This window comes from Candoia aspera, chromosome 4 (assembly GCF_035149785.1).
Source record: "Candoia aspera isolate rCanAsp1 chromosome 4, rCanAsp1.hap2, whole genome shotgun sequence".
NCBI classification, from domain to species: Eukaryota; Metazoa; Chordata; class Lepidosauria; order Squamata; family Boidae; genus Candoia; species Candoia aspera.
Genome location: NC_086156.1, coordinates 89,992,685 through 90,017,372, shown reverse-complemented (window position 1 = coordinate 90,017,372; position 24,688 = coordinate 89,992,685). Strand labels below are relative to the sequence as shown.

The 24,688-nt window shown below is 37.3% G+C and overlaps 2 protein-coding genes and 2 pseudogenes across 2 annotated transcripts; all 4 read left to right on the top strand.

Annotated features, from left to right (window-relative positions):
* Window positions 1-213: 213 nt before the first annotated feature.
* Window positions 214-1,152, top strand: LOC134496497 (olfactory receptor 6F1-like). Its single transcript, XM_063302226.1, has one exon. It carries the CDS (start codon window positions 214-216, stop codon window positions 1,150-1,152), a length of 939 nt encoding a protein of 312 aa, XP_063158296.1.
* Window positions 1,153-4,117: 2,965 nt separating this feature from the next.
* On the top strand, window positions 4,118-4,713 carry LOC134496496 (olfactory receptor 6F1-like; annotated as a pseudogene).
* Window positions 4,714-8,220: 3,507 nt separating this feature from the next.
* On the top strand, window positions 8,221-12,149 carry LOC134496495 (olfactory receptor 11A1-like). Its single transcript, XM_063302225.1, has 2 exons — window positions 8,221-8,235; window positions 11,151-12,149. The coding sequence occupies exons 1-2, from the start codon at window positions 8,221-8,223 to the stop codon at window positions 12,147-12,149; spliced, it is 1,014 nt and encodes a 337-aa protein (XP_063158295.1).
* Window positions 12,150-14,723: 2,574 nt separating this feature from the next.
* Window positions 14,724-17,418, top strand: LOC134496494 (olfactory receptor 6F1-like; annotated as a pseudogene).
* The last annotated feature ends 7,270 nt before the right edge of the window (window positions 17,419-24,688 follow it).

The window sequence follows — 24,688 nt, the reverse complement described above, 5'->3', positions numbered from 1 at the left end:
ATTATTTTGCCATCAGTTCATAAAAGTAAAATATTAACTAATATAGATTATGACATATTGATAGACAGAAAAATTGAGCAGGAACCTACTGCAATATTATAAAATAATTCATATTTTTGATGTTACTGTAAAATATAAATAGGTATTATACTTTTACAGTATGTTTTGGTGAAATTTTCTGTTCATTATTCCTTTTCAGACCAAAGAGGACAAATGGAAGAGCTCAATCATAGGCAGCCAAATAGCACAAGGGTGACAGAATTCATTCTTCTTGGCTTCCCAGGCTCACCACGTTTCCAGCTTTTCATGTTCATCCTTTTTTTAATCATATACATTCTGACCATCTTAGGAAATCTCTCCATCATTCTTCTCATAATAACATATCGACACCTCCATACACCCATGTACATTTTCCTTTACAGCCTTTCTTTCTTGGAAATATGGTTCACAACAGCCTCTATCCCCAAGATCCTTGCCATCCTTCTGGGAAGAAGCAGAAGTATCTCTTTCTCTGGCTGCATTCTGCAGATGTATTTTATTTTTTCTTTTGGATGCACTGAACAGTTGCTGATAGCTCTGATGGCTTATGACAGATATTTGGCCATATGTTATCCTCTGCATTACAGCACCATCATGAATATCAGCCTATCATGTAAGCTGGCCCTTGGCTGTTGGCTGGGGAGCTTCCTTGTTATTTGCATACCCACCTACCTGGTTACAACACTGTCCTTCTGTGGGCCCAATGTGATCAATAATATCTATTGTAACCTTGACTCCTGGATCATACTCTCATGCACAGATACTCGTTTCATTGAACTAACATTTTTTTTCATGGCTATTATTGTTGTTATAGGTTCCTGTATGATGACCTTTCTTTCCTACATGTACATTATCTCCACAATCCTGCGCATCCCTTCCTCCAAAGGTCGACAAAAAGCGTTTTCCACTTGTTCTTCCCACCTTGCTGTGGTGTTCATTTGGTATGGCTCCACCATCTTCCTCTTTGTCAAGCCTTCTAAACATACCTCTTTAGAGAAGACCAAGGTAGTGAGCATCTTCAACATAATTGTGGTCCCACTACTCAATCCTTTCATCTATACATTAAGAAACAGAGAAGTCAGGGATATTTTGAGGAATGTATTTCACAGGTGATAGACAAAATACCAGTTAATCTAAAAGACTCAAAATTTATTAAAGCAAAGGTGCTCCCCAGAAATCATGGATTTCAACTCTTGCAGTTGGCAAGAATAACATTGGCAAGCATGCCACATTCTCCAGGACTGCGCTGCTGATAGCCTCATTCTGGAGTGATTGTGGAATACCATTGTATTGTGGTACCCTGTAAAAAACTAGATAATGAAGAATGACATACTAGTTCAAAGTTTACCTCTCTGCTATAAATTTGTTCTGCTTGATGGCCAGAATTTTAGTTTTCTTCAACTAATCTAGCAACTTTGAGTACAGGTGGTAAACATATAGCTTACTAGCCATATTCACGTTGATTACTGTCTTATTGACTGATTGATTGATAAATTGATTGAATCATTCATTTACAGTTTACTTCTTTACTAACATTTGTCTGCCAACCCATTCCAAGATTGTCAAAAACACTCAGAATGTTTTACAATTTCCAAAGCACAATGATCAAAATAAGAACCTGCAACCAATAGAACCAATCACTAAGAAAAAAAAAATGATTACAGTGTTTGTATGGATGGATATCTTCTGAAATTTTTCTCTTCGGGCCCAATACTGGGTGATTTCTAGTGTCGAGTGATTCCGATTAATGCTGGTAGTAGATATCAAAGAGAATGGCAAATATCTTGATGTAACTGTATTTTAACACTATTTGTATTTTACTTGATTTTCTAATGATGATATTTTCTTTTTTCCTCCCCATTTTTTTTTTTTTGGGGGGGGTTGTGGTTACCTTAGAAACCAATTAATATTTTAAGAGGTAAGATCTTTGAGATTCAAAATCTGAAAAAGAGCAGCAACATAACATTAATTAGGTTTTTGTCCTGTTATTCTTCCATCAGAATTGTTAGACATTTTAGAGATTTAGAACTCTCTTTATGGCTTATTTCTAATGTTGTAAAGGTTTCTTAAAGAATTATCTCTATCTGGTTGATTTCAGTTAGATCATGTATTCTACTATCAGCCAAAAGACACTGTGCACTTATTCCATCCTTTTTCCTTAATAGAATTTCTGTATCTATTTTCAGTAACACAAGGTAAAGTAACAATAAATGCCTTTTCTGAGAGTATCCTGGGTGAGTAAAAATATTAATAAATTGATTGATGGAGTTGAAAATCAAGAGCTTGGAAGTGTGTATTTGTGAAATAACATAGGATGTGCTGAATGGTAAATAGGTATGTAATTCAATAAAATTATTGTTATTAGCATATTAGGGAACAATGGAGTCCAGAATTTCTTAAGTAGTGATATTTTCCAGTTATGTCTATCTAAAGAATTCAAACTTCACAACATCACAGTTTATTTGCCAGTCTGTAGGTAGTAAATGAGTGAAAGAATGTCTGTGTGTGTGTGAGAGAGAGATGGGGGGATTTAATGATGGGGATGTGTCTATTCCCACAATAAATCATTCAATTTACGTAAAATCCAAAAACTCCTAAAGAATACAGTTCTTTTAATAGAAGTTCCTTTCCCTATGAATTGCATAGGTTCCCCACACCCCCCCAAAAAGTTTTTTTTTTTTTTCTGTTAGATGAAAGGAACCAGCAGACACAGTACACTATATTGATTTATACATTAATAATCTATAAACCTACATGTGGTCTACCAGCTTGAGACAACCTTCTTGTGGAAATGGGAAGATCATGTCTGTTTTCCTTTCTATACTTCTTCTTGTTTTAAACCACAAATGAATATGGCCCTACATTAGGTCCACATCTTTTTGTGATTTTCTTCTGGGTTTTTTTGGTTGAAAAATCAGTGTGAGATTCAGACATTAAGTGTTTCTCCTAGCATAAGACAACAATTTCTCCTCACACATACTTTCTTGCAATTTCTTTAATGCCCACTCACTCTCTGTTTCTCTCTCTCTACTATTCAGCTTGCATTGTTGATTAGAATTCTGCATTACAGAACTCTGAGAAGGATTAACCATGTTTAGACAGTCTACATATTCCTGCAGAGAAAATAAACCATGAAATTTAGGCTTCATCTTAACTCAGTGTGCAATCAGTCTATGTTATTGTGATCAATGTAATTTGATGCTCACTCACACACACACAGATACACACACACACACACAGGCCTAATTTAGTCCAGATTCATAAAGGCAAAAGGGCTGATTTTTTTTTCATTAAGTTTATAAGAATGTCTTTGCAGTTCTTAGAGAAACCTTCTTTAAGTTAATTCAGCAATTTACTTCTCTACTTAAGAGAAGCAAAATGCAGAAACACAACCTAAGAGAACAAAATGAAATAAAATCAATGGCATTTTAATATTCCATTTAATATTCATAATATTAATATTCAAGGTTAATATTCATATTCTTTCTTATCTTGTATATCCTGACAATTTTTGGAAATACAGCCATCATCATTCTAGTTGCTACAAATCAAAGCCTTCACACTCCCATGTACTTCTTCCTTTGCAACCTCTCTTTCCTAGAGATATGGTAAAGTAAAGGTAAAGGTTTCCCTTGACGTAAAGTCCAGTCGTGTCCGACTCTAGGGGGCGGTGCTCATCTCCGTTTCAAAGCCTTGGAGCCGGCGTTGTCATAGACACTTCCGGGTCATGTGGCCAGCATGACGACTCGGAACGCCGTTACCTTCCCGCCGAAGCGGTACCAATTAATCTACTCACATTTGCATGTTTTCGAACTGCTTGGTGTGCAGAAGCTGGGACGAGCAACGGGAGCTCACCCCGCCGCGCGGTTTCGAACCGCCGACCTTCCGATCGACAGCTCAGCGGTTTAACCCGCAGCGCCACCGCGTCCCTTCAGAGATATGGTACACAACATCAATAACCCCCAAGACTTTTGCTGTTACTCTTGGCAGGAGCAAAACTATCTCCTTCACTGGCTGAATTCTGCAGATATATTTTGTTTTTACCTTTGGATGCAAAGAATACTTGCTGCTATCTGCCATGGCTTAGGATCGATATTTAGCTATAAGCTATCCACTGCATTACACCACCATCATGGATATCAGTCTCTCTTGTAAACTGGCAGCAATGTCTTGGATGTCTGGTTTTTTATCCATTTCTGTACTAGTTCTGTTGATCTCGGCTGTCCTTCTGTAGACCATATGTGATTCACCACTTCTACTGCAATGCTGATTCCTGGATAGTTCTCTCATGCACTGATGCCCAAGTCCTTGAACTTGTATGTTTTGTGTTATCCATCATTGTCATATTGTGTGCATTTGTCATAATCCTTGTTTCCTACATGCACATCATCCTGGCAATCCTTCATATCCCATCTGCCAAAGGACGGCAAAAGGCTTTTTCTATGTGCTTTTCACATCTTGTAATTATACTTTTGCATGGCTCCACCATTTTTTTTATATGTAAAACCATCTAAACAAAAATCTTTGGAAATGACAAAAACTATTTTGAATATTCTGAATACACTCGTGACACCCTTGTTAAATCCCTTCATTTATACACTAAGAAACAAAGAAGTTAGGGAGGCCTTAAAAAGCCTACAGTATTACATTGGAAATAAAATATACTTTATGTGACCTGAATATTTTGCTCTTTAAATCTGTATAGGCCATGTAATCTGGATCCTAATAATTTGTCATCCTACCTCTCTGAATGAAAATGTCTGAGTGATTTTACACCCCAGAAATAGCACTATCATGGAAATGGCTGTAGCTTTAATAATTTCCAAACAGTTATAGAAACAAGCTGTGAAAAAAAAAAAGAGAAGGAAATAACTTTTATAGTGAAGAAATTTAAGGAAAAAAGAAGCCTAGCACTTCCCTAAATCTTAATTCCTTAAATAAATAAAAAGGGAAAGGGAGGAAGGAAGGAAATTAATTTAAAAAGCACATTGATGGTCATTAAAAGACAAACTCTTGGTTAAGACAGTAATTAGAAGCAGACATAATAATAGTTGTGTGTTTGTGTGTGTGTTGTATGTGTGTTGTGTGTGTGTATTTTCAGCTGCAAAATCTGGCCACTGGCAGAAAGATACCAAACCAAATCAAGCAAAACAAAACAAAAACAAAAACAGCCACCAACAACAACAACAATGGTTGTCTGCATTTTCACTTCCTAGATACAGTAGCTGGCTAAGGATTATTTGGATGAATGCATACAAGAGAGTGAAGTAGGTTGCCTTATTACATTCTAAAAAAAACCCTTGAATAGCTCACTGAATTCACTATGATTTTCTTAATTAATTTTAACTTATGTTTTAACTTTTTGGTAATAATAATAATAATAATAATCACTTGGAGTACCACCCTGAGCAGAAAAGTAGGAGCTAAATTTAATATAAATAAACAGATAAATAAATACTGTAATAGTGTTCATTCTGATACAGCCCAGTACTAGTCAAGTAGCAAGTACCCATTGCTAATTCTTAACTTTTCACAGGACCACAGGGATTTAATCATAATTCAGTCGCATATGTTTCAAACTTGAAGCAGCACTTGTAATGTAATGCTATGGAAATCATACTTCATATAGTGTCACTTTTCTGACTTTTTTTTTTTTCAGGGAGCAAGCAAAGTTCTTTCTTCTGTATATTTTATTTCCCCTAAAAAGTTCACTTGGATGATATGGTGCCAATTAGAAACAGCTCTCCACCGGGATTAAATTAATCATGACATTAAAGTTCCTTAAATATCTTTGGTCAGTGCACTAGGATACAGTTTGACAATGCAGATCAGTATGTCCAATATTGGTATCTCTGAACACTTTTGCTTTCCATTTGTTAATGAAATGCTAAGAGAGTTTGATGTTCTCCAAATAGTAGAGAGGGAAAATACAAATCAGTGCAAAACTAAATGTAACTTTATGTCCAGAGATGTTATTTCATGGATTATTGAGAACTTCACTCAGGAAATCAGGAAGGAGTGTCATTAGGAAGTTTTGCTGCTAAGATATATCAGATATTTTGTATGAAGGTAAGATAAAGGTAAGATAAACTTTAATAATAATAATAATAATAATAATAATAATAATAATAATGTTTTTCTATGTAACACTTCTTCTGGTGTTCTTTTCTTACATTTTACAGTTCCTAGCTAGATATAATTAAATATTCTCACCTAATGCTTTCTAAAGCAGGCACAGTAGCTTACATTGGCAAATGTTTAGGGAAGATACTATTTGTCACACTATTTTGATCTAACTCCTATTTTGAATGTTTAATTTATTTTTCCTTCACCTGCCTCCAACTTTTTTGGCTTCAACAAATCCTCTCAGTTGGGGAAAGGTGAATCCTTAGGATTCTGAAGAATAGTGTAAAGAGGAAAGGCAGAAAGATTATGCCTTCTGTGAGCTTCAGCCAAATTTAATAATATTAGGATGTTGATTTATTGCATTTTTATCCACAACAATGACTTCCATGTCAGAATTTAAACTTTTTCAGTGTTTAGTGTCTCTATGTTCATTCCATTGCTACCAGTGTGTTTGCTCAAAAAGGCATTAACCCAAAGTATTCTCTTCCCTATACTGAAACTGTATCCTCTCTCGGTATGTCATTAGTGCCTTTCTTCTCAAATTTGCAGTCCTCTTGTTAAAGCAAATCATATTAGCATCATCCTACTCACATTCACTTAAAAATAGTCTCTTTCCTAAACCTGCAATATGTGCAGCCTAGAGTCAGTATAGAAATTATGTAACTGAATGTCAGTAAATAAAATAAATTATGCCAGTTTCTGTATTTTTTTTAGAGCACAATCCTATGTACATCTACTCAGATGTGTGCTCTATTGAGTACAATGTCATTTATTTCTCTGTGTGTATAGGAATTCAGATATAAAATGTTGCTTCTCTTTGGCTTTGGGTCCTGAATTAACAATGGCATCCAGCAATGCAAATAAATTGTTGAGGGGGAGGAAAAAAAAACCCTCCTCTATGACATTTAAATAATTATTTGGGAAGATTTTCCCAAAACAAAATTTGAATCAATAAAACATTAGGACTGAATGCTTAACTGTGTTCTCTCTTTTCTGTGTCTTCAACTACAACAATGAATGGTCCACATAGACCAGTGATCACATTAACATTAAGCAGCTTCTGTATTATTGTCTTCTAAGCATGCCTAGATAGTAGGATGGCTTGTAGGCATCAAATGAGGGCAGAGATTGGTCTTTTAAACAAAAGGAAAGAATGTTCTGGCAACTCTGTAAAGAGTAAATATTGTAAAAGCCCATCCATATAATTTTTTCTTACCCTTTTTTTTCTCCTGACTCCTCCTATTTTGACTATTTCTCACATGCCCAAACAGCAAAATTTGAACTGGTCCACACTTAGCTAAGGTCTGTTAAGGAGGAAGGACTAAACATATTATCAGGGGGGGTGCATGTCCAGTACTTATTTTATAACCATATATTGACCTAGAGTTCAATCAATTTTACAGGTATTTTGCTGGTCTACGGTTCAACAACAACATCAATGGTTCAATTATGTACATCTATTACAAGCGAATTGTCAAATGTATGTTGACGGTGAGCTAAACTAAGGTTTCTATGCAGATAACTATTAGGTGGCACCTAAGATGGACAGAAAACATACTGATTTTTGCAGCAGCCCTAGTTAAGCCTAAACCCAAACTGAAATGAGGTATTTGGTTTAAATGGAAGTATTCTGAAATTGGTTTGAATATTACACTCAGTTGGATGTAATATCCAATCTCAGATGAAGGACTGAAATGCCTGAAATTGCTCTGACCTTTTGGAATATTCCAGTATGAAAAAGACCTAATTCATATATCTCAAAGTATTTATGCAGCTTAGTGTTTTTTATTTGATGATTGATATAAACTGATATATGTATATAGATATATTTGGGTGTTTCTGTAAGCATGTTCCTTAGTTTCAAAGTTTAATAGTATGCTGGGAATAATAAGCTGTTCAACCTAGTTTCAATATTGTTTAGTATATGCAAATATAGGTTGTCCTCATTTAGCAAACACCCATTTACAGTGACTATTTAAAGTTACAGCAACACTGAATGAGGTGGCTTATGGCTGGTCCTTGAAGTTGCAGCCATCACAGTGTCTCCATGATCACATGATTGTGATTTGGGTTCATGGCAATTGGCATGCAGTTACAACTGTTGCAGTGTCCTGGGGTCATGTGATTGCCATTTGAGACCTTCACTGCCAGCTTCCAACAAGCAAAGTCAATGGGGGAGCTGGCAGGAAGGTATGAGCTGTCATATGATGTTGTGCTTAATGATTGCATGTGATTCACTTAACAACCACAACCAGGACTGCCAGAACTATCATCATAAGTCTGCACAGTCATGTGATTTTTTTTTTCTTTACAATTGCATCACTCAATGATGAAGTTCCCAGTCTCAGTTATGGTTGGTAACTGAGGACTCCCTGTTGTGTTATCTGACTAATACTAATGAAACAGCTTTTACTTTTATTTTCTCAGCTGTTGCCTCTTTGAGTCCTTTGAACACAAATGCTGTATATTTGGGAGCAGAAAGTGGAAGAGATAGTGGGTGCTGTTCTCCAAATATTTCCATGCATCTCTTTGTTTCAGCATACTAATACATTAAGGTTTTATAAGACATGAATTAGATCTGTGTTCCATCATAATTAAACATGCCTCCCCTTTCTCTGACTATTGCCCTTGTGATTGTTTTTTAAAGGATGTATTCTCCATCCTTTTTCCAAACATTTCAAGCTATAGCCATTCAAGTGCACCAAATGGTACTAGAATTGGAGAATCTTAATCACATAAGGATAATTAAGATCTTGACATTACTTAAAACATTGATATGAGATGGTACTAATTTTGGGTTATGGTGACAAACAAACAAACAAACAAATGTCATTCTCCAGGGAATATCTTTAAAAAAAAAACACGGCAATAGAAATGTAGGTGGCTTCTATGCCAGTCATGGACAAAATCTATCTATGTGGTTGCTGGGAGTTGAAAATGATTTTATGGTACATAATCAATCAATCCATGCCAGTGGTGTCTCCCTTCAGTTGCAGGTTTTACAATGTTATAAAATGAGGCTATGAATGTGGCATTAAAATGCAGGGTAACCATGAGATTGACTGCTCATCAGAAAATCGGGGTCTAAGTCCACAGCTATCGCATGCTTTCGTAGCATAACTCCAATGTAGTTACATTAGATACATCTGATTACCCATGGATTTGGGGACCTAATATTATGTTCTTGTTCTTGTTATCATTGACTCTGTATATTTTCCAGAGTTTGCTATTTGTTCATTCATCCATCTATTAATTCATCCATCTTGCACGGCTGCCCAATTCACAGCAACTCTGGGCAGTATACAAACAAATGTAATGCGCGCACACACACACACATGCCCAATGCCCAAGGAAACAGGAGATCTTAAGACATTAAAAAAGACAATAGCATTGGAGCCATCCAAATCTTGAGGGACAAATTGTTCCAGAGGTTAGATACCATGGCAGAGAAGACACAAGTTCCTGGGTCCCATCAGAAGGCATACCAACTCTGACAGATCTAGCAGGGCAAGCAGAACCAATGGAAGATAAGTGAACGTGTAAATAACCCAGGGCTGTGCTATGAAGCATCTAAATAGTAAGTAGTGTCTTGAATAACATCCAGAAGTTACTGGAAGCTAGTGCATTCATAAAGTAATGATATAACATGGGTGTATTGAGGCATGCTCACAATACCCATTCCACTGCATTTTAGACCAGTTGTACCTTCTTAAAGAGCAGATTTATTTAGAGCACATTGCAGTAATCCAAATAGGATGTAACTAAGGCACAAGTGTTCATGATCAGTGTCTCCCAATCCACAAATGGGGGCAATTGGCTCAAAGATGAAGTTGTACCAAAGCTTTCCTTGTCTTATCTGCCAACGGCTCTTCTAGCAGGAGCTGTAAATTCAATAGGATCCCAAATTAAACACTAGGGGTCTCCCTGGTGGAGGGCAAACCCATCTAGAACTAAAGATCAAAAATCCCCAGCACCAGAGGACCTAAAACCCACAACCATTCAGCCTTAGTGTGCTTCAGCTAAAATTTGTTCTTCCCCATCCAGACTCCCACAGCCTTTAGATACTGAGGATACCCTTGAGAGCATCACTTGGTTGATCAGAGACTGATAAATAAAATTTGAATATCCTAATTGTACTGATGATACCTGACTCCATATGTCAGCCTTTCCAAGTAAACAAGACAAGACATACGACCAGATGAGCTAATTCTACTTTATTGTAAGGCTACATTAACAGAACCTTGCAAGTCTGAAAGTACAAATCTTTCACCATCTCCTTCACAGCCTGTGAAGTTCAGGTGGGTCCCTTCTGAGCCTCTTTCTCCACCCATTATGCAGCTGCAGGCTATGCCCTCTCTTATCTGACTGTTCCCTACACAGTATTTCTTTGCCCTGTCTTCCAAGGTCTTTCTCACATGCCATTACACCATGCCAGTGGAGGACCTCAGGTAGATTTAAACAGAAGTGGAGAGAGATTAGAGGTCTGAGGAACCACACAAATCAGGGGGTTAGGGCTCGATCTCTCCTCTCATCAACACACTGAAACAAACCTCAGAGGAAGGAAGAGCACTATGAGTCCTCTGTTGCTATCTCCCTGAGCTGATCCAAAATGATACCTTGATTGACAGTACTGAAAACCTCTGCAAGATCAAGGAGGGCAAGGACAAATGCACAACCACCATCCTAACTCCTCCAGAGGTCTTCTGCTAGTGCAATCAGTGCTGGCCCAACTCTTTGCCCATGTCTGAATTCTGACTGAAAAGGTCTCCAGATAATATGTATCCTCCAGAGCCCTCTGGAGCCCAGCCATCTTCTCCACAACCTTTCTTTAAAAAGAGAGGTTGGAAAGTGGAGGAAAATCATCTACTATTGTTAGGTCAATACTGTTGTTGAGTTGACATTTTGCTCCAACCTCACCTGATTTAACTCTTTAATGATTTTTTTTTTTTTAAATATGTTTACATTAGATGTTCACTGAACTACAGAGGAATGAAACTGTCGTCACAGAATTTATTCTCCTGGGATTTGGGAATCTTCATGGTCTACAGATCATTCTCTTTGTGATATTCTTGGCTATATACATGATAACTTTATCTGGTAACATCCTTATTCTGATTGCTGTATCAACCAATCAAGGCCTCCACACTCCCATGTATTTTTTCCTAGGAAATTTCTCCTTCCTTGAGATCTGGTACACAACTGCTATTATACCAAAGATGCTGAAGACACTCCTAACAATGCATGAAGCTATCTCCTTCTCTGCATGCATTGCTCAGTTTTATTTCTTTGGTTCTATGGCAGTCATTGAATGTTACCTTTTAGCAGTGATGTCTTACGACCGCTACTTAGCCATCTGCAATCCACTTCGTTATACAGCTATCATGAACATCAAAATCTGTCTCCAAATGGCAGCTGGTTCCTGGATAAGTGGATTCCTGATTTCCATAGCCCCCATTGTACTCACTTTCAGTTTGCCATTTTGTGGTTCCAACAAAATTGACCATTTCTTCTGTGATTTAGCTCCTGTTACAAAGCTTTCCTGTTCTGACCCTTACGTTGCAGAGACAACAACCTTTATTTTAGCATCAATGGTGACTATCGGCCCGTTTCTTCTCACACTAACATCTTATGTCAATATTATTTCTACTGTTCTTAAAATCCCCTCTGCCCAAGGGAAACAGAAAGCATTCTCAACATGTTCTTCTCACCTCATTGTGGTGACATTATTTTATGGCACTCTAGGTGCTATTTATGCGTCCCCTTCAGCCAAACAGTCTCCAGTGCTCAATAAACTCTTCTCCTTGCTATACACTGTAATTACCCCCATGATCAACCCCATGATTTACAGTCTGAGAAACAAAGATGTCAAAGATGCTCTGAGAAAAATTATCTATAAAAACTCCTGTTGTCCCTGTATCAATAACACAGTTAACCCAGAAACAATGCTTAAGCAAATGCCAGTGGAAGTTACAGCAGATCATTGATACCTGAGTATTGAAGCAGGGTTCTATCCCTTACTTAAAGTTCAGCATGTGTTTTAGTCTTTAACTCTCAATGCTTCAAGGTGTGTAAGGAATTAGCACATTAGTTGGAAACTTTTGAATACTAATGATCACAACTCAATCTCCAGAAGTCAGGGGAAATATCACTGATGCAAGGACATCTCTAAAAGAGGTGTGCCTGACATATAAATCATTTAAATCACATCAAATCATTTTTATATGATTACCCTCTCCCCCCTCCAAAAAAATAAAAATAAAAGTCCAAGCTTGCAAAGCATGGGTTCTGGAATTCATTCCAACCTCTTAATACAAGTTTTGTCTTGGCTCATATGACTGGGAGGAGGTGGCCCTAGAACAGAGGAACTATCATCACTTGAAGCTTCTCTTAGATGTGGGTATTTTTCCAGGACTTTTTTTTTTGTGTGTGGGCTATCCCACAGTTAGATTTAATCTGTTTTTAATTCAGTTTTTTTTTCACAGCATACCAAATGTACTGTACCTTCCTTCCATTAAATTCCCTTTGCATACTGATATAATAGCAAAATCCATCTTCTCAGTTTACTTTTTTTGATTTTTATTCAATTAGTATTTTTTATATTTGCAATTTATATTATTTTGGTTTTTAATTATACTTCCATACATGTCTTTGTTTTGCATTTTACTTTTCTTTCTTCCTAGTTATCCTGCACAGTATTTTTCATTATCTTAAAGCTTAGAATATTATGGTCCTTCCTTCTACTGAGACTTGTATAACGTAAGAACTTAGAGAGCCAGAAAATGGTAGATTCCATCATTAAATCACACTAATGCAGAACTTTTTCCAGCAGATTGGTTTGATGGCATTATCACCTCTTGGCTTTGGTGTTTGCATTTACATCAAATGATAGTGCTTTGAATAGCAGTGGGCAGCTGGATATAGCTATTGCAGCAGGACAAAATCACAACATTATGTGAAATATAAAGAATAGCTCTAACCCTGGTAACCTCCAGATGGTTGGATTGCAGTTCATAGAATTTTATGCTACTGGCTGGGAATTGTGTATGTTGTAGTGCAACATATCTAGTGCCCTCCAGAGTGGAGAAAGCTGACCTTGATCCAGCTACCCAGGAGTCTGGACAAGAAAAAAGGTGAGAACAAGGCAAGTATTAGCAGTGGGTTTTTTGAAGATCCTTGGTACTGATATTGTCCAAAAGTTTTCAATGTTAATGCCACCTCTGTCATACTTCATTATAATGAAGATCTAGAGAAAAAAATGTTTACTATTTATTTATATAAACTATGGTTTACAATATCTTTTGTGGGAAGAACTTCTAGTAAATTACCTGGAGAAAAGGTAATCTTGAAGATGTGGCAAACCTGTACCCACAAATGGAATCAGGAAAAATAATATACACATGGTTTTAAAGGCAGTGATTTTTATTTTATTAAAAAAAAACTTTCTGAACGGCCCATGCTTTACAGTTTATGTTTTTGAAATTCAGGATCTTGTGGGTGGATCTTGTGGGAGTGCTCAGGAGAAAAATTCAGGATCTTTATGGAAAAGGCAAAATGTGGGAGTGCTCAGAAGCAAAATGGAGCATGCCCAGGTACTTGTCAATCTTTTTATTATTATTATTATTATCCACTTAATTTTAATTTGTCCAGAAACTGACACCAGCAATTACAGCTGTTTCTGGAGCCTGATTTTTTTCAATCATGCTGGTTGACCATACAGTAATCTGGGTGAGGAAAATGGCCTTGGCCCATTTCATATTTACTGTGTTAGCAATACCTTCAAAAAGCATCCCTAATGCACAAGGGACATTAAATTATTACACTTAACAGTTCTGATACAACCATTACACTATACACACATCACAACCTTTTATAATGGAATTGTAAGGTAGCAAAGAACTGTACAGTAGTCTGCTTTATTTTTCACTGATCAGAGTTTTGTCCTATTGGAAAATATTTCCAAGTGAAAATGAAATGCACAAGCCAATTGGTCTTTTTTGTAGATGTAAAAAATAAATACTACCTCTGCTTAATATATTAATTTATTAATTATCAATAAATTTATTTTATAATTGTATTATAATTATATTTATATTAATTTTATATAATATTATAATTTAATTATTGATAATTATTAATATATTGATTTGCTGCTACTTAGTGCAGTATTCTGATTTCTTATTTCATCTCGTTTCTGCTAGTTCTTCAGAATTAAGCTCTTCAGAATTAAGCACTGAATATGCCAATATCCTATTGCAGCATATCATTGCTTAGTCATAATCTAAATGCTTAAAATAGGAATAAATTTCTGGAATATGCAGGGATGCTACATATCTCAAGCTAGAGTTTGAAGAGGAGGATGACATGAATAAAGGTAAAACAAGATTATTTTTGCTCTTCCTCCCACTTACCTTCAGGTAGAATACTGGGGGGTGGGGGGTGATTACATGTCAATGGAAATAGTGCTATCAGATTATATCCAATGACAATGTATTAGGACACAATCCTGCATGGATTCAGAATGCAAAGAAGAATGTGCATATCCACTCCTTTTTTTATGAATGGCGATGCAGATTCAGACTAGGTATCATCAGGAAGGTAACTTGCCATTATATTTTACTTCATCTTGGTGCAGTGTGTGAATCCGTCAATTCACCAAATCTTCTAAATTGCAAAGAAAGTAGCTTTGTTTTTTCAAAGGTATTTCTATTGTGTTGTATTATTTTATTTGACCAAAGTCAGCTCTGAGGTAAAGCAGATTATAAATATTTTGATAATAATATCAAGATTCAGTGAAATACAGATATTTCACATTTGAATGTATCAGATTAACTGTTTTTATATCAAACCCTTAGTTTACATTTTGTATATTGATCAAACAACAAACCTGTTTCATTTAAATACATATTTTAACAACTTAGCATAAACACCTTACTATTAAATGCTCTCCATATATGCCAATATTCAGATATCCGTTTTTACATTATTTTAATAAACAGTTCATACTTTTATTTATTTAGCAAGTTTGCTTGTGCAGTTTGTCAGATCACTGATTATATTGAGATAATACATTGTTTTGTACTGAATATACATACATATTTACATACACACTAATCTATAAACCCTAGGGTAATATTGGCCTAATTGTAATTATGTGACTTATTTGATACACAGACAGACACATACATGGTAGAGACAGACAGACAGACAGACATTCAAGGGACAGAGAGATGTTTATATAACACTTTGCATGTTAATGAGATGTCAGAGTGGTGTACAGTTAACACTATTCAAAATGAGACAATAATGTAATAGTTCTGTTAACATGGTATCCAGCCCCAATACTAAATAGCATACCTATTCTGTGATTATATTATAGAGAGGTAAATGCTGCTTGGTCTCTTCTCCTTTCCTTATTCCTCTTCAGTGGACATTATGTGACCTTGGAAATGCTGCTTGCCTTATGGGCTGGCCATTGTAGTTCAACTACTTCTGGGAGGGCAAATGTTGCTACTCCCTGTCTAACGTTCATATTTTTCTTCTTCCACATTCAGTTTTCTTTTGGCCCCAAAAGCAGTCCCCTTCAAGATAAATCATATATATCTCAATACCATCCAGATAAGACATTTTAACTGCCATTTAAAATATAAAGAGAATACCATCTATCTTTGTTACAGATGGAAACACCTTTCAGCATGTAAGTCCATGGAATCTATTACCAATCACTGAATTTCCAAATTTCATAATGATTACCTTCTGTGACATATCTAAATATCTGTATAATACTACAACAAACCATTGCTTTATCTAGTCCAGTAATATTGACATGATTGGTAGCAGTATTTGAAGATATTAAAGATAGCTCACTTCCAGCCCTAACTGAAGATGCTAGGGACTGGATCTTAGTGCTTTTACTCTGAAAAGTACATAATTCATCTATCTACATTTAAGGCACATGTTCATTCCTCAAGGTTTCTTTATGCTATATGATCAAAGGGGCATATGCAGGTGAAAAGGTAAGAATATGCAAAGGATGGCTGTGGATTTAATGGTTCTTATTATTGATTGGTGATTTTGACCACTATTAAATTTTCTTCACGTAAAACATTGAATCCCCAAACTGATGGGGACTCACTTTCTCTCATGAAGATGAATACATTTTCATGTTCTGGATAGTGGGTAGCTTAGAATACCACTGTGGATATCCTTCTATGTGTCTTGTACTGATTATCTGAATGACTAGTAATAGGGTTCCTACTGTTCTTATTCCATTGTCCGTCTTGTGCTTATCTGTTTTTCAGCTGGAAACATACTAGAGAATACAAATGAAACCATGATCACAGAATTCATTCTTTTGGGATTTGGAGACCTTCATGCATTAAGGATCCCTACCTTCATAATATATCTTGCAGTCTATGTTGTAATAGTAATTGGAAATATATGCTTATGGTGGTTGTGTTGACCAGCCATAGCCTTCACAAACCCATGTACTTTTTCTCAGGAAACCTATCTTTTATAGAAATCTGGCACACAGCCAGTGTTGTTCCAAAGATGCTGAAGACATTTCTGACTTTAAATGAGACCATTTCTTTTTCAGCTTGCCTTCTCCAGATTTATGTCTTTGACTCATTGGCAGTGGCTGAGTGTTTTCTCCTGGCAGCTATGTCCTATGATCGCTACATAGCCATCTGCCACCCATTGCATTACATAAGCATAATGACCTTCAGATTGTGTCTTCAGTTAACAACAGTGTCATGGATTGGTGGATTTCTGTCTACAGTGGTCACCACAATAATGGTTTCCATGTTACCTTTCTGTGCTTCTAAACAGATAGACCATTTATTCTGTGATTTAGCCCCTATCATTAAGCTTGTATGTGGAGACACATGGATGGTGAGGATTACTGCTTTTGTTATTGCATCACTTGTGTCTTTCTGTCCATTATTTTTAACTATTCTATCCTATTTTAAAATAATCTCCACTCTCCTAAAGATCCCATCAACTAAAAGCAAAGAGAAAACTTTCTCTACATGTTCCTCACATCTTACTGTGGTCACAGTATTCTATAGGACACTGATAGTAGTATACAGAATACCTACAACAACTTGGTGTCCAAGCTTAAGCAAAGTTTTCTCTGTGCTCTACACAGTAGGGACACCAATGGTTAACCCCATTATATATAGCCTGAGGAATAAAGAAGTCCAGAACACATTTAAAAAAAATGTTGAAAAGTATGTTTGCACAATGACATGCTAATGAAAGAAAGATCTTAATTAGAAATACAAGCTTTTCAAGAATGATTTAAAATACTTATCATGAGTACAGTGCATCTCTGCTTTCATTAACATAGCCAAATCTTTTTCAGGCTTACGTATGGAAAATAGGTGCTACTCCTTTAGGAGTCTGATCAACTTTAATGAGAGGGTTCCTTAAAGCAGTTGCTTAAAAACAACAGCAAGAACAACAACTCATGAAGAAGATTAGAACGGGTTGGGCTACTTCTGTAAATTGCAGGGAAGTATTTTACCCATGCTCACATGAAGTCCAAAATATTTTTCCTAATCATTTTTGAACTAAGTATATCCCTAAGTTTGACATATGGAGATGCATGAATAGATTTGTCTGCATCAGTACTTAGACCTAACACTGGGAAAAGATGTGTTATAGGCCAACACTTGTATCGACTTCATATACTTGTGAAGACGTTTGTGGTACTAAGAAGGTGTATAAATTTTCTGTAAAAAAACCAACATAAAGCTATTGAATGGGGATTCTATCTGTCTGTCTGCCTGTCTGTCTATCTGATTTGGCTGCTGATTGTAGGTAAAATATTAGCTCTTTGTTTTGCTTATAAAGTATAAATGCTGATGCAAGTTTGGCAGAGCCTAACAAAGTACTATAATTTAGTGAGATTGTGTGGAATTTTATTAAGAGTTTTTTTTTGTTTGTTGTTTGTTTTTTGGAGGGGGCACTGTTTTTTGTTTGTTTTGCTTTGGTTGTTGTTGTTGTTGTTGTTTATTCGTTTAGTCGCTTCCGACTCTTCATGACTTCATGGACCAGCCCACGCCAGAGATTCCTGTCAGTCGTCAACACCCCCAGCTCCCCCAGGGACGAGTCCGTCACCTCTAGAATATCATCCATCCATCTTGCCCTTGGTCGGCCCCTCTTCCTTTTGCCTTCCACTCTCCCTACCATCAGCATCTTCTCCAGGGTGTCCTGTCTTCTCATGATGTGGCCAAAGTACTTCAGTTTTGCCTTTAATATCATTCCCTCAAGTGAACAGTCTGGCTTTATTTCCTGGAGGATGGACTGGTTAGATCTTCTTGCAGTCCAAGGCACTCTCAGAATTTTCCTCCAACACCACAGTTCAAAAGCATCGATCTTCCTTCGCTCAGCCTTCCTTATGGTCCAGCTCTCGCAGCCATATGTTACTACAGGGAACACCATTGCTTTAACTATGCAGGCCTTTGTTGTCAGTGTGATGTCTCTGCTCTTAACTATTTTATCGAGATTTGTCATTGCTCTTCTTCCAAGGATTAACCGTCTTCTGATTTCCTGACTGCAGTCAGCATCTGCAGTAATCTTTGCACCTAGGAATACAAAGTCTTTCACTGCTTCTACATTTTCTCCCTCTATTTGCCAGTTATCAATCAAGCTGGTTGCCATAATCTTGGTTTTTTTGAGGTTTAGCTGCAAACCAGCTTTTGCACTTTCTTCTTTCACCTTCATCATAAGGCTCCTCAGTTCCTCTTCACTTTCAGCCATCAAGGTGGTATCATCTGCATATCTGAGATTGTTAATGTTTCTTCCAGAGATTTTAACTCCAGCCTTGGATTCCTCCAGGCCAGCTTGTTGCATGATGTGTTCTGAATACAAGTTGAATAGGTAGGGTGAGAGTATACAGCCCTGCTGTACTCCTTTCCCAATCTTAAACCAGTCTGTTGTTCCGTGGTCTGTTCTTACTGTTGCTACTTGGTCATTATACAGATTCTTCAGGAGGCATACAAGATGACTTGGTATCCCCATACCACTAAGAACTTGCCACAATTTGTTATGGTCCACACAGTCAAAGGCTTTAGAATAGTCAATAAAACAGAAATAGATGTTTTTCTGAAACTCCCTGGCTTTTTCCATTATCCAGCGGATATTGGCAATTTGGTCTCTAGTTCCTCTGCCTTTTCTAAACCCAGCTTGTACATCTGGCAATTCTCGCTCCATGAACTGCTGAAGTCTACCTTGCAGGATCTTGAGCATTACCTTACTGGCATGTGAAATGAGTGCCACTGTTCGATAGTTTGAACATTCTTTAGTGTTTCCCTTTTTTGCTATGGGGATATAAGTTGATTTTTTCCAGTCTGATGGCCATTCTTGTGTTTTCCAAATTTGCTGGCATATAGCATGCATTACCTTGACAGCATCATCTTGCAAGATTTTGAACAGTTCAGCTGGGATGCCGTCGTCTCCTGTTGCCTTGTTATTAGCAATGCTTCTTAAGGCCCACTCAACCTCACTCTTCAGGATGTCTGGCTCTAGCTCACCGACCACACCGTCAAAGCTATCCCCGATATTGTTATCCTTCCTATACAGGTTTTCTGTATATTCTTGCCACCTTTTCTTGATCTCTTCTTCTTCTGTTAGGTCCTTGCCATCTTTGTTTTTGATCATACCCATTTTTGCCTGGAATTTACCTCCAATGTTTCTAATTTTCTGGAAGAGGTTTCTTGTCCTTCCTATTCTATTGTCTTCTTCCACTTCCGCGCATTGCTTGTTTAAAAATAATTCCTTATCTCTTCTGGCTAACCTCTGGAATTTTGCATTTAATTGGGCATATCTCCCCCTATCACTGTTGCCTTTTGCTTTCCTTCTTTCTTGGGCTACTTCTAGTGTCTCAGCAGACAGCCATTTTGCCTTCTTGGTTTTCTCTTTCTTTGGGATGTATTTTGTTGCCGCCTCCTGAACAATGCTGCCAACTTCTGTCCAGAGTTCTTCCGGGACCCTATCTACTAAGTCCAGTCCCTTAAATCGATTCTTCACCTCCACTGCATATTCCTTAGGAATATTAGTGAACTCATATCTAGCTGATCTGTGGGTCTTCCCTAATCTCTTTAGTCTGATCCTAAATTGTGCAAGAAGAAGTTCGTGATCTGAACTACAGTCAGCTCCAGGCCTTGTTTTTACCGACTGTACAGATGTCCGCCACCTTTGGCTGCAAAGGATGTAATCAATCTGATTTCGGTGTTGTCCATCTGGTGAAGTCCATGTATAAAGCCGTCTCTTAGGTTGTTGGAAGAGAGTGTTTGTCATGCAGAGTGAATTGTCTTGGCAAAATTATATCAGCCTGTGTCCTGCTTTGTTTTGTTCTCCCAGGCCATACTTACCTGTAATTCGAGGTGTCATTTGACTGCCCACCTTAGCATTCCAGTCTCCTGTGATGAAAATAACATCTCTTTTAGGCGTGTTGTCCAGTAGGTGCTGCAGATCCTCATAGAACTGCTCTACTTCAGCTTCTTCAGCATCTGTGGTTGGGGCGTATATTTGGATCACTGTGATGTTAGATGGCTTGCCCTGAATTCGAATTGAGATCATTCTGTCATTTTTTGGGTTGTATCCAAGCACTGCTTTAGCCACTTTACTATTAATTATGAGGGCTACTCCATTTCTTCTGTGGTCCTCTTGTCCGCAGTAGTAGATCTGGTGGTCATTTGATGTGAAGTGGCCCATTCCAGTCCATTTCAGTTCACTGATGCTCAGAATGTCTATCTTTAATCTTGACATCTCACCAATAACCACATCCAATTTGCCCTGGCTCATAGATCTTACATTCCAGGTTCCGATGGTGTGTTGATCCTTAGAACATCGGATTCGCCATTCACCACCAGCACCGTCGGCCGCTAGCCGTCCTTCCGGCTTTGAGCTAGCTGCGTCATCACGTCTGGGGCTAGTTGAGCTCATCCTCTGTTCTTCCCCAGTAGCATTTTGACCATCTTCCGACCTGGGGGTCTCATCTTCCGATGGTATACCGACATATCTCTGGTTGTACTGATCCATTTAGTTTTCACGGCAAGAATACTGAGGTGGGTTGCCATTACCTTCCCCAGGGATCGCATTTAGTCTGACCTCTCTGTCATGACCTTCCCGTCTTGGGTGGCCCTTCACGGTTTAGCTCATGGCATCATTGAGGTGCTCAAGCTCCAGCAGCACGACAAGGTAAAGATCCTTTGCTGAAGTTTGCTTTGGTAATGTTTTTGAATGCTATTCATGCATATATGCATTCATTCAATCAATAAATCAATCAATTTATATAGCATCCCCCTTGGCATACAATTCAGGACAGTATACACCATCAGTTACCAATACACAACTGAATTCATACAACACAATTAACAAATAATGTTACTAATTTAAACAAAAAAATACAGACATACAGACATAAAGTGCTTGAGGGAAGAACCAACCAATAGGATCATAAGACCACCACCCTTGACCCAGTGCCTAGGAAGAGAGCCAAGTCTTTAATGATTTTCAAAAGGCAGGCAGGGTAGGGACAGCCAAATTTTTATGGGGATGCTGTTCCAAAGGATGGGGCAGTGGCAGAGTAGGCATGTCTCTGGAGTGATGAGACCTGAAGTATGGCAACTTTGTCAGACCTTACTGGATGAGCAGATTTAATTATATAGACATGATAGGCATCAGTGTTGGTTGTTGATTTGATTGTGTGTGTGTGTCTGTGTGTGTGTGTGTTCCCAGAATCAGCTACATGCAATGTTTTGCAACACCATGAAACCTCCTTTTAAAATACCATTTAGGGTGAGGCAGGATTCGCTTCTCTGGACTATCTCTTAACTATGCAAATACATAATTGTGATAACTCATATAAATCACTCTGAAGATCATAAAATCATCTGCTCATCATTCTTTAATATGCAGTGCAGTGGGCATAAGAGCATTTTTTTTAAGAAAAAGGAAAAGTAGATAAGTTAAATGATGACATTGAAGTGAAGTTATAAACAGAGAAGTGACAGAAAATTAATCTAAAGAGTTATAGAAGAGATGTTCTGCTCATGCCATGTTTGTGCAAAGCACCTCTTCATTCATGGGGCTTTCCCTGTATGATGTACCGCTTACCCCTGAACAATTCCAGATTGCAACAACACAGGTGTTTGACCCTAACTCATGTTAAAGAGATGGAGAATCAATTTTAAGCCAGGGTTGAATAAGAGAGGAGATCTGCACTGACACATCATTTGTCTTCTGAGAGCTGAAAGCAAAGGGCTACAGTGTTTGGCACTGTTTTCAGCTCACAGTTTGATGGAAAGGGAGATGAGCTATAATCCGTCAGTTTCCATAGTTCCCAGTATATAGCTCATTCAGGTGCCAGAAGTGCTCCTTTTCCCAGCCTGGACCCCATAACTATTGTTAAAAATCATCACAAGATTCCATGTTTCATTTTCTTACTGCCTCTAGGGTTCAAGGTCATTATTTGATCATCTATAACCAATTGCTAATACCAAAGAACATTATTCTAAACAAATTAATTACATGGGAAGGGAGAAAATGGGGACAGGGAAAACAAAACAAATGCCCTCGACCAATTCAGAAATGTGGCAGTTAATGACTACTTAACTGTGACTCTAAATCTTATTCTGTTTCTGATCTATGTAGGAGATAAAATTTTAAGCAAATAGCAAGTGCATGACCTGTATGTGTGTGTCTGTGTGTGTGCGTGTGTGTGTATAATGAATGGCCCTGCATGGTTGACGTCACTCCTGAATCTCCTTTTTTTGTATTTTATCACTGTAATTTCTATATATACTTCTGTAGCAGACATAAATTCTGTAGAATACTTCTATTTGAATTAATAATACACTCTACTTGGAGTTACATGCAAGTTCATCAGCTGCTTCGTGTTTACCTTGTTGTTGTTAATGTAACCAGCCGTACTAATAATTTCTAAGACTATCTTCCTGCTAAACATCAATTTGAAACTAGAATAGGATTTACGTCAGGGGTTTTGATCTGCCTCTTTAAGGATGTCAGGCCATAATTACCTTATTCTTCTTTTAATGTATTAGTTCACTTGATGGATGAAGGCTATTTGTTTTTATTAAAGTTTTTAAATGTTACTCAAATGAAGTGCTTAATTGTTTGCTTGCTTGCTTGTTTTAAAATTAACATTTTATTTTTACTTGTTTTCTAACTCAGAGAGCTGTTTATCAGAAAAAAAAGGCAGGGATGCATACAAATCAGATTGAGAACCAAATACTTTCTGGGTGCAAGGAATTCAGACTGAGATGCAAACTTCCTCTACAAACATTATTAGATGTATCATTCTATTGAGTTTCACTCAGTGCAGTATGATTGAGAGAATGCTCAATAAAATAGAACTAAGGGGGAAGAAACAAGAGTGGGGGGACATTAAAAAAAAAGTATTGTGACATTGTAACACAAACCACATGTGTTATGTATTTCCATCCAACATCAGGTCACAATTACAAAAAGCCAGATTTTGCACCATGATATGATATACATTTCACCCTCTCCATTCCATTGCCGTGTGTACCAAGCACTTAGACTCTCTGAGGATAATCCCTCATCCACTTCTCCCCCTAATGGTTGTCCCTTCCTGTGAAAGGACTGGGATTGTTCACTCCCAGAAGATCTGTGTATCATGAACTTGAGCAGAAACCTCTTTATTACCCAACCACTGTGAAGGAAGGCAGATAATTTAATCTTCTACAAATGTTTTTGTGCTTGTTCTGTTTTAGCTGCAAACCCATGAGTTAATGGATGTGAAATCAGGTGGCTGAATGCAGAAAAAGATAAGGAATTGAAGCAGCAACAGCACTGCAAATATTTAAAAGGATAGTTCAAACAATGAAATTGATGTACTGGCTAAGATGTCAGACTGGAATCAAGGAGACCTGGGTTCAAGATATAGAAACTGATTGAGTGATTTTGAGCTGGTCACTTTCTCTCAGCCTAGCTTACCTCACAGGATTATTGCAGGGAAAAGTGAGAGAATGCTATGTCCAGTACATTGTACATATGTCTAGTTGAGTCAGCCCATTGTTTCCCTCTTCGAACAATCTCAGAGATTAAAAAAATCAAACCTTTTTTTTTTAAGAGAATGTTGAACATAAAACTCCTTGAATGTTAAAAATTCAACTTTTAAATATGGGAAAGGTTAATTAGACCTGACCAAATCATGATGATACTCCTCACAACAAAAGCAGATATATAGACAGACAGACAGACAGACAGACAGACAGACAATCAAATTTCAATTGCATATTACTGTTTACAAGAAAGAAAATCTATTTTCTAGAACCAATTTTATGTATGAATTAAAAACAATTCTTAGTACATAGAACCACAGAAATGGAAACTTATCACCACAGATAAAACAAATGAAACCTGCCTAGATTTCTTTTTACCTATTGCTACAGAAGTAGAAGAGTTCCTGAATGATCCTCTGCTTCAAAGTTTCCGGATTGCCCACTTTTGGTGTTTCCAATTTTTTCTCTGA